Genomic DNA, 13,175 nt, shown 5'->3' with positions numbered 1-13,175 from the left:
GTTCTCCTTCCTCAGCCTCCCAAGTACCTGGGATTACAGGCGCCTGCCACTGCACCTGGCAATTTTTTGTAGTTTTCATAGAGATGGGGTTTCACCATCTTGGCCAGGCTGGTCTTGAACTCCTGACCTCGTGATCCACCCGCTTCAGCCTCCCAAAGTGCTGGGATTACAGGCATGAGCCACTGCGCCTGGCCAATCATTTTTTTAAAAAAGAATTTTAAGTGAATAATTGAGCATTTGATTTATTATCCTGGCTTTTCTATCTGGGTCTTTGAAAGGGACAAAAGGAGCACATATACTCCATGGGATGTAGCCTGGCCAGATTGAAAACTGAAAATTGATGGATTTGGAGTATGCGGGCAGATAGTTGTATGCTGGGACAGGGATTCTCTTTGCTGACTGCCTCATGTTTAAGCTTTTAAAAATTTGTTGGTTAAGCTTTTAAAAAAATTTTAGGGTTTTTAGGGCAATGAAGTTACTCTGTATGATGCTATAATACATCATGGATACATGTCATTGTACATTTGTCCAAACCCATAGAATGCAGACACTGAGAGTGAACCCTGACATAAACTGTGGACTTAGGGTGATAACGACATGTCGGTGGAGGTTCACCAGTTGTAACAACTGTACCCACTGTGTGGGAGATGTTGCTAATTTTCCCAATGGGGGGGTTATGCATGTGTGAAAGCAGGGGATATAGGGAAAACTTCTGTACTTTATGCTCAATTTTGCTGCAAACCTAAAACTGGTATAAATAAAAAGTTACAGATGCCCAGGATCCTCTTTTGTAGATTCTAATTCAGTGGATCTGATGCTGGCTGGAGCATCTGTGCAGCCAGAGTTAAGAACTGCTTTGAGAGACCTCATGTTAAGACTGTAGGAGGTCTTATTAAGTGTATGTTTGGGTTCATTTACTTCACAGCTGTTTGCTAACTCTAATTGGTAGCTGAATTTGGTTATGATTTGTTTGGAGCAATGCCTAGGACATTGTAAGGGCTTGACAAATATTAACTCTAATTTTTATTGTTAAAATCCTGATTATATGTTTTTCTCAGAGTTTGACCAGCTTTCTTAAATTTCTGATGAAAATTCTTAAGTTCTATGCCTTGGATAAATTCCTAGTATTCTTATATTTTATCACTATGTGGCTTAGAAGGGCCATAATGTAAACGGATGCCACTTATATATTCACAGTGACTTTGTAATTTAAATAACTTGGTTAGACTGAAAAATTAAACCCTATTTAGTACTTTTACAAGTAAGAAAAACCTCACAAGATTTTAAAATAATATATTTTATCTTGTAATTTTGAATAAACCAATGCCTGGTGTCCAAGGACTTATCCTTTTGTTGGAGGGTCAGAAGAGAGACGTTGGCTATAATCAGTTGTGTTACAAAAATGTAGAATGTCAAAGGTGAACTTATTTCCCACTGAAATAAACTCTAAGAGTAGAAATATTTGTTTTTTGCAGTTGAGAAATTGCAAATTTAGCAGGCTAGTTACCAGCTGTTCACTTAGAGCAAGCGAAGATTTAGATAATTCTTCCTTATAAGCTAGAATACTATTCCATTAAACTTTTATTACCAAAGGAAGGCATTTATGGAATGCCTGCAGGGCTGTATTTTATGAATGACTGAGCAACTGACATATACTAGAACTGACAGAGGTGTTTGTTGTTTTGTTTAAGCAAAAAATACATTTTTTATATAAAATTTGTGGATATTTACATGTCATCAAATATGGTTTTCTTAACAAGCTTTAAGATCCATTGCTCTGGGGCTTTTTTGAGGTTTTCTGCATCTTCATTCCAGAGGTTGGCTTTGGGTTAGTTGTGGAGCTAGAACGTAGGTGTGAGGAGTGGGCATTGGTTGCTGGAATAGCCTTCTGCACACCTGTTTGGATATGTGGAGATAGAAACCCTCCAAGTGGGCACACCCTAGTCTACTAGCTCATTCTTGTGTCTTGAAAACTATTGGAAATTTCTGGGCTGCAGGAGATAAAAACTGCAACTGCCTAAGAAATAAATTTGTGTGTAGTTATGAATGAGATATTAAAAGGTTAATATTGTTTAAAAACTAGCATTCGTTTTCTTTGTTAAAAAAAAGGGGCCATATCATAGACTTCAACTTGTTGACAGTGTGATTTTTTGTGTGTGTTAATAATGTTGGTAGCAGGATTTCAGATTTTTTTGGTGCCATTTTCCACATAGCAGAAAAATGAAATACATTTTCCCATCTTGTCTGAGCTTACCAAGTTGCTTATGAGATTAATTGTATGCTCAGTTAAGAACTCCGAAATATTTCAAAACCCAGCAGACTGGGGTGGAAGAACATTCCATTGAATACTGCTCTTAGACTTGATGGGCTTGGAAACATCGTGCTCATGAAATAAGGATCTTACTTTATAACATTTAAGAAGGGCAAGTACTTCTCTCCTTGAGGAGTCAAAGTGTCTGTGTGATTTTTTTAAAGGTGAACCTCTGTGCTTCTAGCTTTACTAGGATATCCTTTTAAATTATTGCAGGTTACAGTTACTGAAGGTTATCTTTGCAGTCTGTTCTAGTCTAGTGTGTGTTTTCCTAAGTAGCAGCTTTTTAATTTTAATTTTTAGCAACTGAAACTACATTGAATGCATGGTATTTTGTGTCATTCCTGTCAACAGCACTGCAAAATTCCCCCAGTATTCTCTCATAATCCTCTGAATCCTGTGGAATGGAAAAGATGTGGCAATCCTTAATGAACTGTGAGAAGTTTTCCTTTCTCCCTCCCTTCCTTTTTTTTGGTTTAGTCTCTAAGGAAATAGTATACAAGAAAAAATTCTTTATAGTGACTTGTAAGAAACCAATATGTTTAAATAAATCTGATATCTGTCTATCTTGTTTACTTGTATACATATATACAAAGTTTTCCTGATTAATGAAAACTAAGTTTGAAAAAAATTTTTCAGTTACTAAAAAAATAAAAAAAAAGGGATGGGTGCTGTGGCTCATGCCTGTAATGCCAACACTTTGGGAGACCAAGGTGGGAGAATTGCTTGAACCCAGAGGTTTTAGAGACCAGCCTGGGTAAGATGATGAAACCCCATCTGCCTCTACCAAAAAATTTTTAAAATTAGCCAGGCATGGCGGCATGCACCTGCAGTCTCAGATACTCGGGAGGCTGAGGCAGGAAGGTCATTTGAGCCTAGAAGTTTGAGGCTGCAGTGAGCCGGGATTGTGCCACTTCACTCCAGCTTCAGCAACAGAGCAAGATCCCATCTCTTAGAAGAGAAAAAAAAAATGTAAATGTATTTGTCTTCTATATTTATGTATCTACATGCATATGTTTGTATATTATATATAATATGTATCTTTTTTAAGTATTTGGGAAAAACATTTTCAAATTTAATTCTTATTAATGATCAGGGAAACTTACTCTTAAGAATCTTCCTTTACTATATAAATGTCTCATTTACTACTGGAATTATGTTTTTAACACACACACAAAATTGACCAGGGTTTCTTTTTCCTGGGGTTTGAATGAAGTTTGGGAAAGAGATATGTTGACAGCTCCCTTAGATTGGTAAGAAAATAATTATCTGATAAATCACAGCCTTGGATAATTTGAGACACTCTCTATTCTTCCCTAAGGTTTTATAGGATTCCCATCCTCCTTCCCCAACAATGTATCAGTTGTTGTATTTGCTCTGTGCATACCTTTCTTTCCTTGGCCTTTTATATTTGCATAGTGTAGATTGGAGCTAGTGCAAAATACATAGCTTCAGGGCTGTAATGTATAGATTGCATTGTGCGCTTCCCATCATCGTCTCCTCAGCACACAATAACTGCAGTGTGGAGGGCCCTACACAGACACAGTGATGGTGTTTATAAAACGCCAGTGGTGTGTGGCGTTCACTACAATCTGCCGGGTAAGCAGTTGCACAAATTCCTCTAAGTTGAGAGGCCTCCAGAAATGTCATGTTTTGGCCTCAGTGTTGAATGCCACAAATAACAGCACAGGCATGGGGGACTTTGCTCAGCCTCTCAGATTCCAGCCTACCTTCCTTTGGCTGCATCTACAGTAGATTTCATTGCCTCTTTCTTTTTAAATGAAAGTTCCCAAAAGCTAGCATTCTAATTTTTGAATAACGTATCTTGAGCCCATCTAAATTGTCTTGTTTTTGTCTATTTTCTTTGGGTATCTATAATACAGTATGTAGGTTTTTAAAAAAAACTAAAATTCTGATACCTGGAAAGTAGACCAAAGAGCTTTTTTTGTTTGTTTTTTTGAAGTTTTCAACCCATTAACTTTATATTGCTAGTGAGTGGTATAAGTAGGGTTAGGGAGAGGCAGACAGAGGAAAAACAGATAGCTAAGCTTGTTGGTATTTAATATAGAAAGTTATATTCAAAATATTTCTTTTTGAAGTATATTTGGCAAGTTTTATTAACAGTTGCATGGTTTTTATTGTTTAATAAACTTGATGTCATATTATCAGAATAGAGATTGACACAGCTTGTACTTTATGAAGATTCTACTGTGAGAACAGAAACACAGCGAAGGCATGCTTTAGATAGCAAGAAGAAATGACAGCGAAAGTGATGTCTTAGTGAAGGAATGTGCAAGACTAGGAAACCCCCTGTCCCTTCTGCATAAAGATGAGATATGGCCTACTCTTGAGAGGAAGGGGCAGATTGGCTTTTTTGCTCATGTCATTCCTCTAGTTCCCAAAACGTATTTGGAAATGCCCCAGTTTACTAAGGAAGAGTATAAGCACAATGTAGAATTGTGAAAATGAAGTGTTGGTCTACGCTGGTCTTTTCCCAGAAACTAGTTAGCAGCGTGTGTTTGGTTTAGGTCCTTGAACATTACGGGTTGGTAGTCCATGAGCTAGATAAGGAAGATTGTGTAAGAAACCAGAAGGCCTGAATTCTAGACTCAACCCTGCCAACTTTTTGACTGGGCTTATGGCATTGAACCATTCCACCAGCAGATATCTTTTGGCCTATTAGTCAGGTAATTACTCAGTAGGAGGCATTGAAGTAAGATGTCCTCTTTCTTCAAGAACTCAATGTCTGAAAGTAATAAGTATCAAAAGGAGTACAGTGGAAGAATAAGTGCCATAGATGTGAAATAATGCTCTTGAAGGAGAATGATGCAATATTGGGAGATTGGAACAGGCTTCATAGGGAAGGATAATTTAGAGATTTATATACAAGTAGAAGTAGTTTTGACATTTGTAAATAAATCAGGGCAAAAAATTAGAATATGTCTTGATAAGTCAGTAAGTGGTTCTCTTTATCTGGGGCAATACCTCAAAATTGCTGTGACAACTAAAGAAGCAACTATGTGTACTGGTATCTTAGGTGCAAGTTATGAAGCAAAATTATGTGTATTGCTTGGTTAACAAATGTATATTTGTAGTCCTTTTATACAGTAGAATTCAAGTTATTGTTTATTTAAAAAAAAAAAAGCAATGTTAATGGGAGAAAATTACTTTCCTGGATAGAAGTGTGGAATATTAGTGTATATTAATAGCACACATAATAATTTAATTATTTTAACTGAAATTCAGAAAATCAGACTGAAAAATTAGATAAACTCTCTATAACCTTATTTTTCTTATTTGTGAAATAAGGAAGTTTGCTTAAATAATGGAAAACTTTAAAATCATATTTAAAATCAATTATTATTTTAGAGCAGCTCAAAAAGATCTTGTAATTTCAGCTGGCTTTAATGAATCCATGTAATAAGCCAAACATTTTATTGATCACTTTAAACATACTTCATTTAATTCTCTCATCACCATTATAAGGTGGGTACTTTTACAGAGAGGAAACTGAGGCACAGAGAAGTTACGTAACTTGCCGTGGTTACAGAGCTGTTAAGAGTAAGGCTGGGGGTCAAGCTCAGGACACTGTGATTATACTGCAGTACTTTTCTTCCATATTGTTAAGAATTGGTGATTCTCAAGAAAGATGGAACATACCAGAATCTGGGGGGGAAGGAAGAACTATTTTGAGGAACAATTTCAACTTACATGCCCCCGTACATTTTTATATGCTACCATTATGCATTGTACCTTGGTTCTTCACCCCCATCCCAAAGGGAATTACTATTTATGGAGTGTGTTGTGAACAATGTCAAGACAAAGTTGTGAGCCACTAACTAGATGATGTTGCTGTCTGAGCCGATCCAATCGAGTTTGATTGCACATTAGTGCTATAAATGTTGTAACTTGGAACATTCATATGTAGCATTTAATGTGTGTCACCTGATAATCTGATGCTTTTTAGAATATAAGAAGAAATGTGCTACTTATTTTGTTTGCGTTTTTGAATAAGCCTTCAAAGCACATGTTTTAGGTTTCTTAGAAGTGACTTTTCTGTGTTTTTTTGTTACAATTTTCCTTCTCAGTCCTTCTTTTTATTCCCTAGTTTATGTTTCATTCCCTCTTGTCTTGAAGACTTTATTATAGCTATTTAAAAAAATGCATGTTAGAACCATTTATGTGTTGAGTATAAATAATAAATTAGTAGAATAAAATCATTGTGGATTAATAAATTTTATTAATTTTGCTAGGGATTTATTGAGCTTTCTTAATTTGAAGTTTTATAGCATTGTTTCTTTTAATATTGCCTTTCCCTTATTCTCTCTCGTCTCCATCTAGGATTCTGATGAGATATTTGTAGACCCCTCATTCTGTTCTCCATGTCTGTGAAGTTCTTTCATATTGTCCTTCCCTTTGTCTTTTTCAGCCACATTCTGGACAGTTTTTTTCAGATCTGTCTTCCAGTTCACTGGTTTTCTCTTCAGCTTTGTCATATCCTGTCCATTTGGATTGTAATTTAGTTACATATCGTTTTCATTTCTAGGTGTTTTATTTGATTATTTTCAAAAACTGCTTTTCCATAGTCACTTTTTCCTTAGTCATATTTTAAAATATTTCTTACAAACACATAAAACATATATATTTTGTGTTTTGTACCTGATAATTCTATTATGTGCAGTCTCTGAAAATCTGATTCTGATACTGTGTCTCTCAATAATGGTGTCTGGTTTCCTTGTGGTTTTGTGATTTTTAATGTATGTTTTTTGAGATTTTTGTTTATGAGAATTTCTTGCTTCTCCCAGGCAGCTGGGCACATCTAATCTTGGACCAGTTTAAACTGGATTATCTTTTGGCATTTTTGAATCAAACAGATATGAGTACCAGTGTCTACATCTGCGTTAGAGTCAGATGGTGGTACAGGTTGAGTATCTTTTATCTGAAATGCTTGGGACCAGAAATGTTTTGTATTTCAAGTTTTTTTCAGATTTTGTAATACTCGAACACTCCAAATCAAGAAATTGGAAATCTGAAACGCTCCAATGAGCATTTTCTTTGAGCATAATGTTGGCGTTGAAAAAATTTCGGATTTTGGAGTATTTCGTATTTTTGGTTTTTGGATTTGGGATGCTCAACCTGTAATTCTTTCCTACCTCATTTCTTGAGGTGTGGTCATTAAAACAGTAATTCTGTTGTAGAATACATTAGTAAATGTATTAAAAAATAGTGGGCTCTTTTGCTAAATAGTTTTGGGAAACATCAGGTTTCCCAAGTGAAAGAAATAATGGGAAACAGGGTTTTTGCATTGCAGAACTCCTCAGGGTGTCTGTTATACAAATAGGTGTTTTGATGCTCAGTAATCATATGCAACAGGCAGATTTTTTCTTGTCCCTCTCTGCTGCTCTTTTTGGGAATGAGGGATGTATATAACTCATGGGACAAGTGGGACCAGTGGAAAATAACTTTGGCAAATATACGTTGGCCTCCTGATACTCTTGGCTTCTGCTAATTGCCCTTCTCGCTGTCTTTCCTACTGTGTTTACACCACTTTATGACCCTGTGTGTGTGTGTGTGTCTTATATTTAATCTGCCTGAGGGAAGTCATGATTGTATCTGCTATTCCTTATCCCCAGAGCAAAACATTGTCATTGTGCAGAGCTCTGGTATCAGGCTATCTCGTAGGCCACTGGTCACTTTTCTTTGAGCCAGTTTGGCCAAGTACCTAATTATGTCCAAATTGGTAGATACATAATGCTTTATTTTTGGCTTCCCGTTCATTCTGTTTCTCTGCCAGTTGCATATAAATTTCCTAAGACCATGTTTGTCGTGCTCATCATTGATTCCCCGGTATCTTAACATAGGAACTGACACATATGGGTCAATATAGATTGAGTATTAGCTTGGCAAGCCCTCACAGTCATCTGAGAGTCAGACAGGGTAACCAGCAGTCATATCGCATGGCTTGTTTATTCTAGATGGCTTCCTTTTTTTCATTTTACTGTATCCTCCAGTGTCTTTTGAACAGAAATTGACTCAGTCTCTGGAAACATCCAAAGTAAAAAGTAAGCTCTATAAACATACATCCAAAGTAAAAAGTAAGTTATTTTGAATATCTGTTTTCTCTACCTCAAAAAATCATTTCCTCCTCGAAGATTCACTTCAAATATCATATTCTTGGTGAAGCTGTGATTTCTGTTAGTCACATTTACTCATTTCATTCCTGGTGTTCCAATTGCACTTTGTACATCACTCTCTCAACATGTGCTTCATGGTGTTGTTGCATTTTTGCTTTTTCTTCCAGATTTTGAGTTCATTGAGGGTGGAGAGGCAGATGGAAGCTTAAGTAACGTGTATGTGCAGTCAGGATCTCATGAAGCATTGAGAATATCTGTTTCCTGGAGACAGAAGGAAAGAATAGTAGAGAAGCAGGCTTAGCATCCAAAAACATTTTGTTGTTTGTTAGATGTGGACTAGTGAAGGAATAGTTGACAGTAGAGTACTGCTATGGTTGGTTGAGGCGTATTCCATCTCACTGGGTTAATTTTATTGTCATGTGAGCTCTGAGGTAGTTATTATCCTCATTTTACAGACAAAGAGACTAAGTGGTTTTCTATTGTCACACTGGTTCAGTAATAGTAAATGCTTACAAAATGTTGAATGATAGAGGAACTAGGTCCGATAGAGGAACTGGTCCAGCCATCATGCTGATACCTCACGTACTGCATACCAACACCAAATTGTAGTGGTGAGCTGTGTGGGTGTTTTTTCCTCTTATTCTTGTACGGAAATTCTGTGCATGAGGGCATGTTCCTGTTTTTGAAATGGAAACCAATGAGAACGTGTGAATTATTAATAAGAATTGACTTAAAGCTAGTGTTGGAATTGCAATGTGTTTTCTCCTTGAACCAAAGTGTATCGTTGTAGACATCAGTTGTCTTAAATATCCTTTTTACCCTAATTTCAAATAACATGATAACCAACTGTTATGTACTGAAACTCTTTTAGTACTCACCACACCTCCTGTAGTATCTGCTACCTGTTATCCCCATTTCACAGATGTGCAGATTAAGGTAAGCAGACATTAAGTGTCTTGCCATGGGTCACATAGCTTGTAGGTAGTGAAAGTGTATTTAGAACTTTGGTGTTTGACATACAGAGCCCAATCCTCTTATTCTCTACACTGTATTTGTATATACTTTTAATATATAGACAAACAAGCACATATCCATCTTAAACATGCTCAGTAATTTAATTGACTATTAAATCCTGATTGTGAACCTATAATATGTATATGGCACATTGCTTTATTTTTAAATTTTTTATTATTTATGTATTTATTCATTGAGACAGGGTCTTACTGTCACCAAACCTGGATTGCAGTGGCGTGAACACAGCTCACTGCAGCCTCAGCCTCCCAGGCTTAAGCAATCCTTCCACCCTAGCCTCCTGAGTAGCTGAGACTACAAGCACAAGCCACCACACCTGGCTAATGTTTGTATTTTTTGTAGAGATGAAGGTTCACCATGTTGCCCAGGCTGATCTCAAACTCCTGAGCTCAAGTAATATGCCTGCCTCAGCCTCCCAAAGTGCTGGGATTACAGGCGTGAGCTACCACGCCTGGCCTTACACTGCTTATTATGTTGAAATAATGTAATCTGTGTGGCATTCTCCTTCTTCCCTTTACAATTTGATGCAATTCTATTCTTTTCAGAAATGTTACCATAAGAGGCTTAATAACAAAAGTACCAGATTCTCCTCCTCAAGATATATATGTGGGGAACATTAATTTTCACACACTGGGTGAACTAGTACACATTTTGATAGTGAGAGGGCATTTGTTTAGAGGATGGAAAAGTCTGATGGCTTTTTCTTTTTCACTAGCAGTCCATTGGTGGCTTTTATCAGTGCATCTGGGGAGGAGGCGTGTGTCTGACCTGACCTCACAGTTGGGTTGTTCCAGGGGTGTGCATCTTAATTGGAAATGAGTCACCACTCTGCTTATGTTTTGCCATTGATTAGACAATGAGCTTTTCTTCTATGCCTGTCAAAGGCTCTTACATCTCTGTTCATAGCAGCTTCTTAAATTAAAATATATGTGTATATATATATATTCGAGGTAAAAATATGTTAAGTCCTTAGAGGCAGTTGATTTCTTGTCCCACTTCCATTATCTTGTATTTTTAGAATTTATCCTAAGGAGCGAACACCCTATCGTTCTCTAGGAAATTGTAAATAGGAGCATAGCTCGTACAGAAAAAGTAATTCTATTCTACACATATCATGGAACAAAAACTCAAACATTAAACCGAAGTGCTGATAGGATAAATTATGTTAGGATCTACTGAATAATAGGGCTAAATGATTTTCCTGGGGAGTAGTATACTTTATAGATATGAGCCACCTTGAGGAATTGATGGAAGCAGTTTGAACATTTTTAAAATAAGAAAATGAACAGCTAACATTTTGCCTTTTTAGTCCTTTTTATATCCATATCGAGTAGCAGTAAAGCAGACGGTGCTTGCTTATGCTTTTGTTTCACATTTTATGCTTTGTCTGTGTGTGCAGGGTGGGAGGGGTGAAGTTAAAAATTTAATCATTTTTATATTGTTAAAAAATGAGAAAACAAATATTTCATGTTAATTTATAATAAATCATGTATCTGATATGATGTCTTATATTTATAGCAGTCTTGGAATCTTTAGTACTTGAAAGGTAAAGTTGTTATTTTTTCTCCAGAAACGTGCTAAGGGACAAGTGTTATTTGACAAAGTGTGTGAACACCTCAATCTCTTGGAGAAGGACTACTTTGGACTTTTGTTCCAGGAAAGCCCTGAGCAGAAAGTAAGTGATTTCAAATTTATTTGTCTCTTTTTAGAACATAATGTATTTTTTATTAACCAGTTTATCTCAGTTTAAAATTTAGCTTTAAAATAACTTAGGTGTTTATTATGACTTCACTGTGAAATTTGGTAAAAACTGAAAAACTTATCTTGTGTAGAGAGAAACCACCTGTAGCTTTTTGGTGTGTGTGTATTTGTGCATGTGCGTGCACGTGTGTATGTGCTTTGCACTGCCATCATGCGCAGACAGAATAGAATGTCATCAGTGGAAAATTGATGTTCTGGCATAAAGAGAACACAGACTAAATGGTATTAATCACTTTTGGTTCTCAATCACTCAATCTCGCCTTTTGGTACTAAGTAAAGAAGCTGGCCACAGCAGCTCATATTGTGCAGTCACCTGTATGCTAGATATTAAAGCATACCCAAAAGACAGGGAAGGCAGCGCATTGGAACGATTCTGTCTGAGGATACCAAGAACACTTGGTCACAGTGAAAGGGATTACTCCCCGTGATCTAACATTCAGATCACAGTCAGGAGAACAGAGCAATCAATAGAAGAACAGAAGTGTGAATTTTATTTGCCTACGTTGCTATCATTGTTAGTATTTACATGTCCTACTAATGAAATATAGGATAGTAAGAGTGATAATTATATATACTTTAAGTTTTCTCAACTTGCTTAGCTTTAAATACTTGATATCTAATTTGTGGTTTAATTCCATGTTTAGACTAAAGACAATTAAATTGCATGCGTGCCTGCTGAATAGTACATGAGTATTCTTAATAGAACTCTGTTTAGAGTACTGTTCTCAGACATAATAGCACATTTGACTAAATAAATTAGGTTTTTTAGACTATAAATTATAAGGTGGTCTTGATAATGTTTCCTAAAAGCTGCAAAAGAGAAAGTGGTGGGAATTTGGCTAGGATTACCTACTTTTTTTGAGATTACATACTGGTAGATTCATAGGAGCATGTAATATAATCTTTGTAAAGTAGAGGGACAATTGAGTATGTTGTACAATATGTGGAATCACATGTTCTATTAGTAGGCATAGGATATACTACATTAAGAAATCTGGGCTGAGAGTGGTGGCTTATGCCTATAATCCCAGCACTTTGGGAGGCCGAGGCCGGCGGATCACTTGAGGCCAGGAGTTCAAGACCAGCCTGGCTAACATGGTGAAACCCCGTCTCTACTAAAAATACAAAAATTAGCTGGGCATGGTGGTGGCCGCTTGTAATCTCAGGTACTCGGGAGGCTGAGGCAGGAGAATCGCTTGAACCCAGGAGGCAGAGGTTGCAGTGAGCCGAGATCACGCCACTGCACTCCAGCCTGGGCGACACAGCGAGACTCCGTCTCAAAAGAAGAAAAGGAAAAGAAAAGAAACCTGATATTTTTGAAATACTAGTTTTGCATAAGAAAGAGTAGTATTTAGATAGTAGGATATACTATTTTTTTTATTTTGACAACTCTCAATTTATGTGTCTACTTCGTAGCTTTCACTGAATCTCAGACTCATCTACTTAACTGCCTGCTGGATGTGGGAGTTGGCAATTCCCTCTGTCTGTCATGTATACATTTAGTACACACCTTGTTTGTTACTCTTTCTCCCCATTCTATGAATTCCTCGAGGGTAGATGCCATGCCTTACTTATCTGTATAGTCTCTGTATATGTAGACGTTAGCTGCTATCTATTACCTGTGTGTCATATCACACCTATAAGGATGTCCGCTCTCATGAAAATAGAAAATAGCAAGTGTTGGCAAGGATGTGGAGAGACTGGAGATGCTGTGTGCTATGGTTAGGAAGGTAAACTGGTACAACCACTCTGGAAAACAGTGTGGAAGTTCCACAGAAAATTAAAAATAGAACTACTGGCTGGGCACGATGGCTCACACCTGTAATCCCCGCACTTTGGGAGACTGAGGCGGACAGATCACGAGGTCGGGAGTTCGAGATCAGCCTGGCCAACAAGGTGAAACCCCGTCTCTACTATTAAAAATACAAAAATTAGTT

The 13,175-nt window shown here is 36.9% G+C and overlaps 1 protein-coding gene across 50 annotated transcripts in view; it reads left to right on the top strand.

Moving 5' to 3' along the window:
- The window catches only part of EPB41L2 (erythrocyte membrane protein band 4.1 like 2), a 227,714-nt gene that overhangs the window by 127,672 nt on the left and 86,867 nt on the right, over positions 1-13,175 (top strand). For all 50 annotated transcript variants that reach the window (XR_012433433.1, XR_012433435.1, XR_012433434.1 and 47 more), the window contains exon 4: positions 11,048-11,152. Coding sequence is in view for 38 of the 50 variants with exons in the window: in XM_045391539.2 (XP_045247474.1) it covers positions 11,048-11,152 (105 nt within the window). In the remaining 12 variants the exon portion in view is untranslated. The remainder of the gene's footprint in view (positions 1-11,047; positions 11,153-13,175) is intronic.

The sequence above is a fragment of the Macaca fascicularis genome, chromosome 4 (genome assembly GCF_037993035.2).
Source record: "Macaca fascicularis isolate 582-1 chromosome 4, T2T-MFA8v1.1".
NCBI classification, from domain to species: Eukaryota; Metazoa; Chordata; class Mammalia; order Primates; family Cercopithecidae; genus Macaca; species Macaca fascicularis.
Note: the sequence above shows the minus strand (reverse complement) of the source record. Positions and strands in the feature narration are given on the sequence as shown.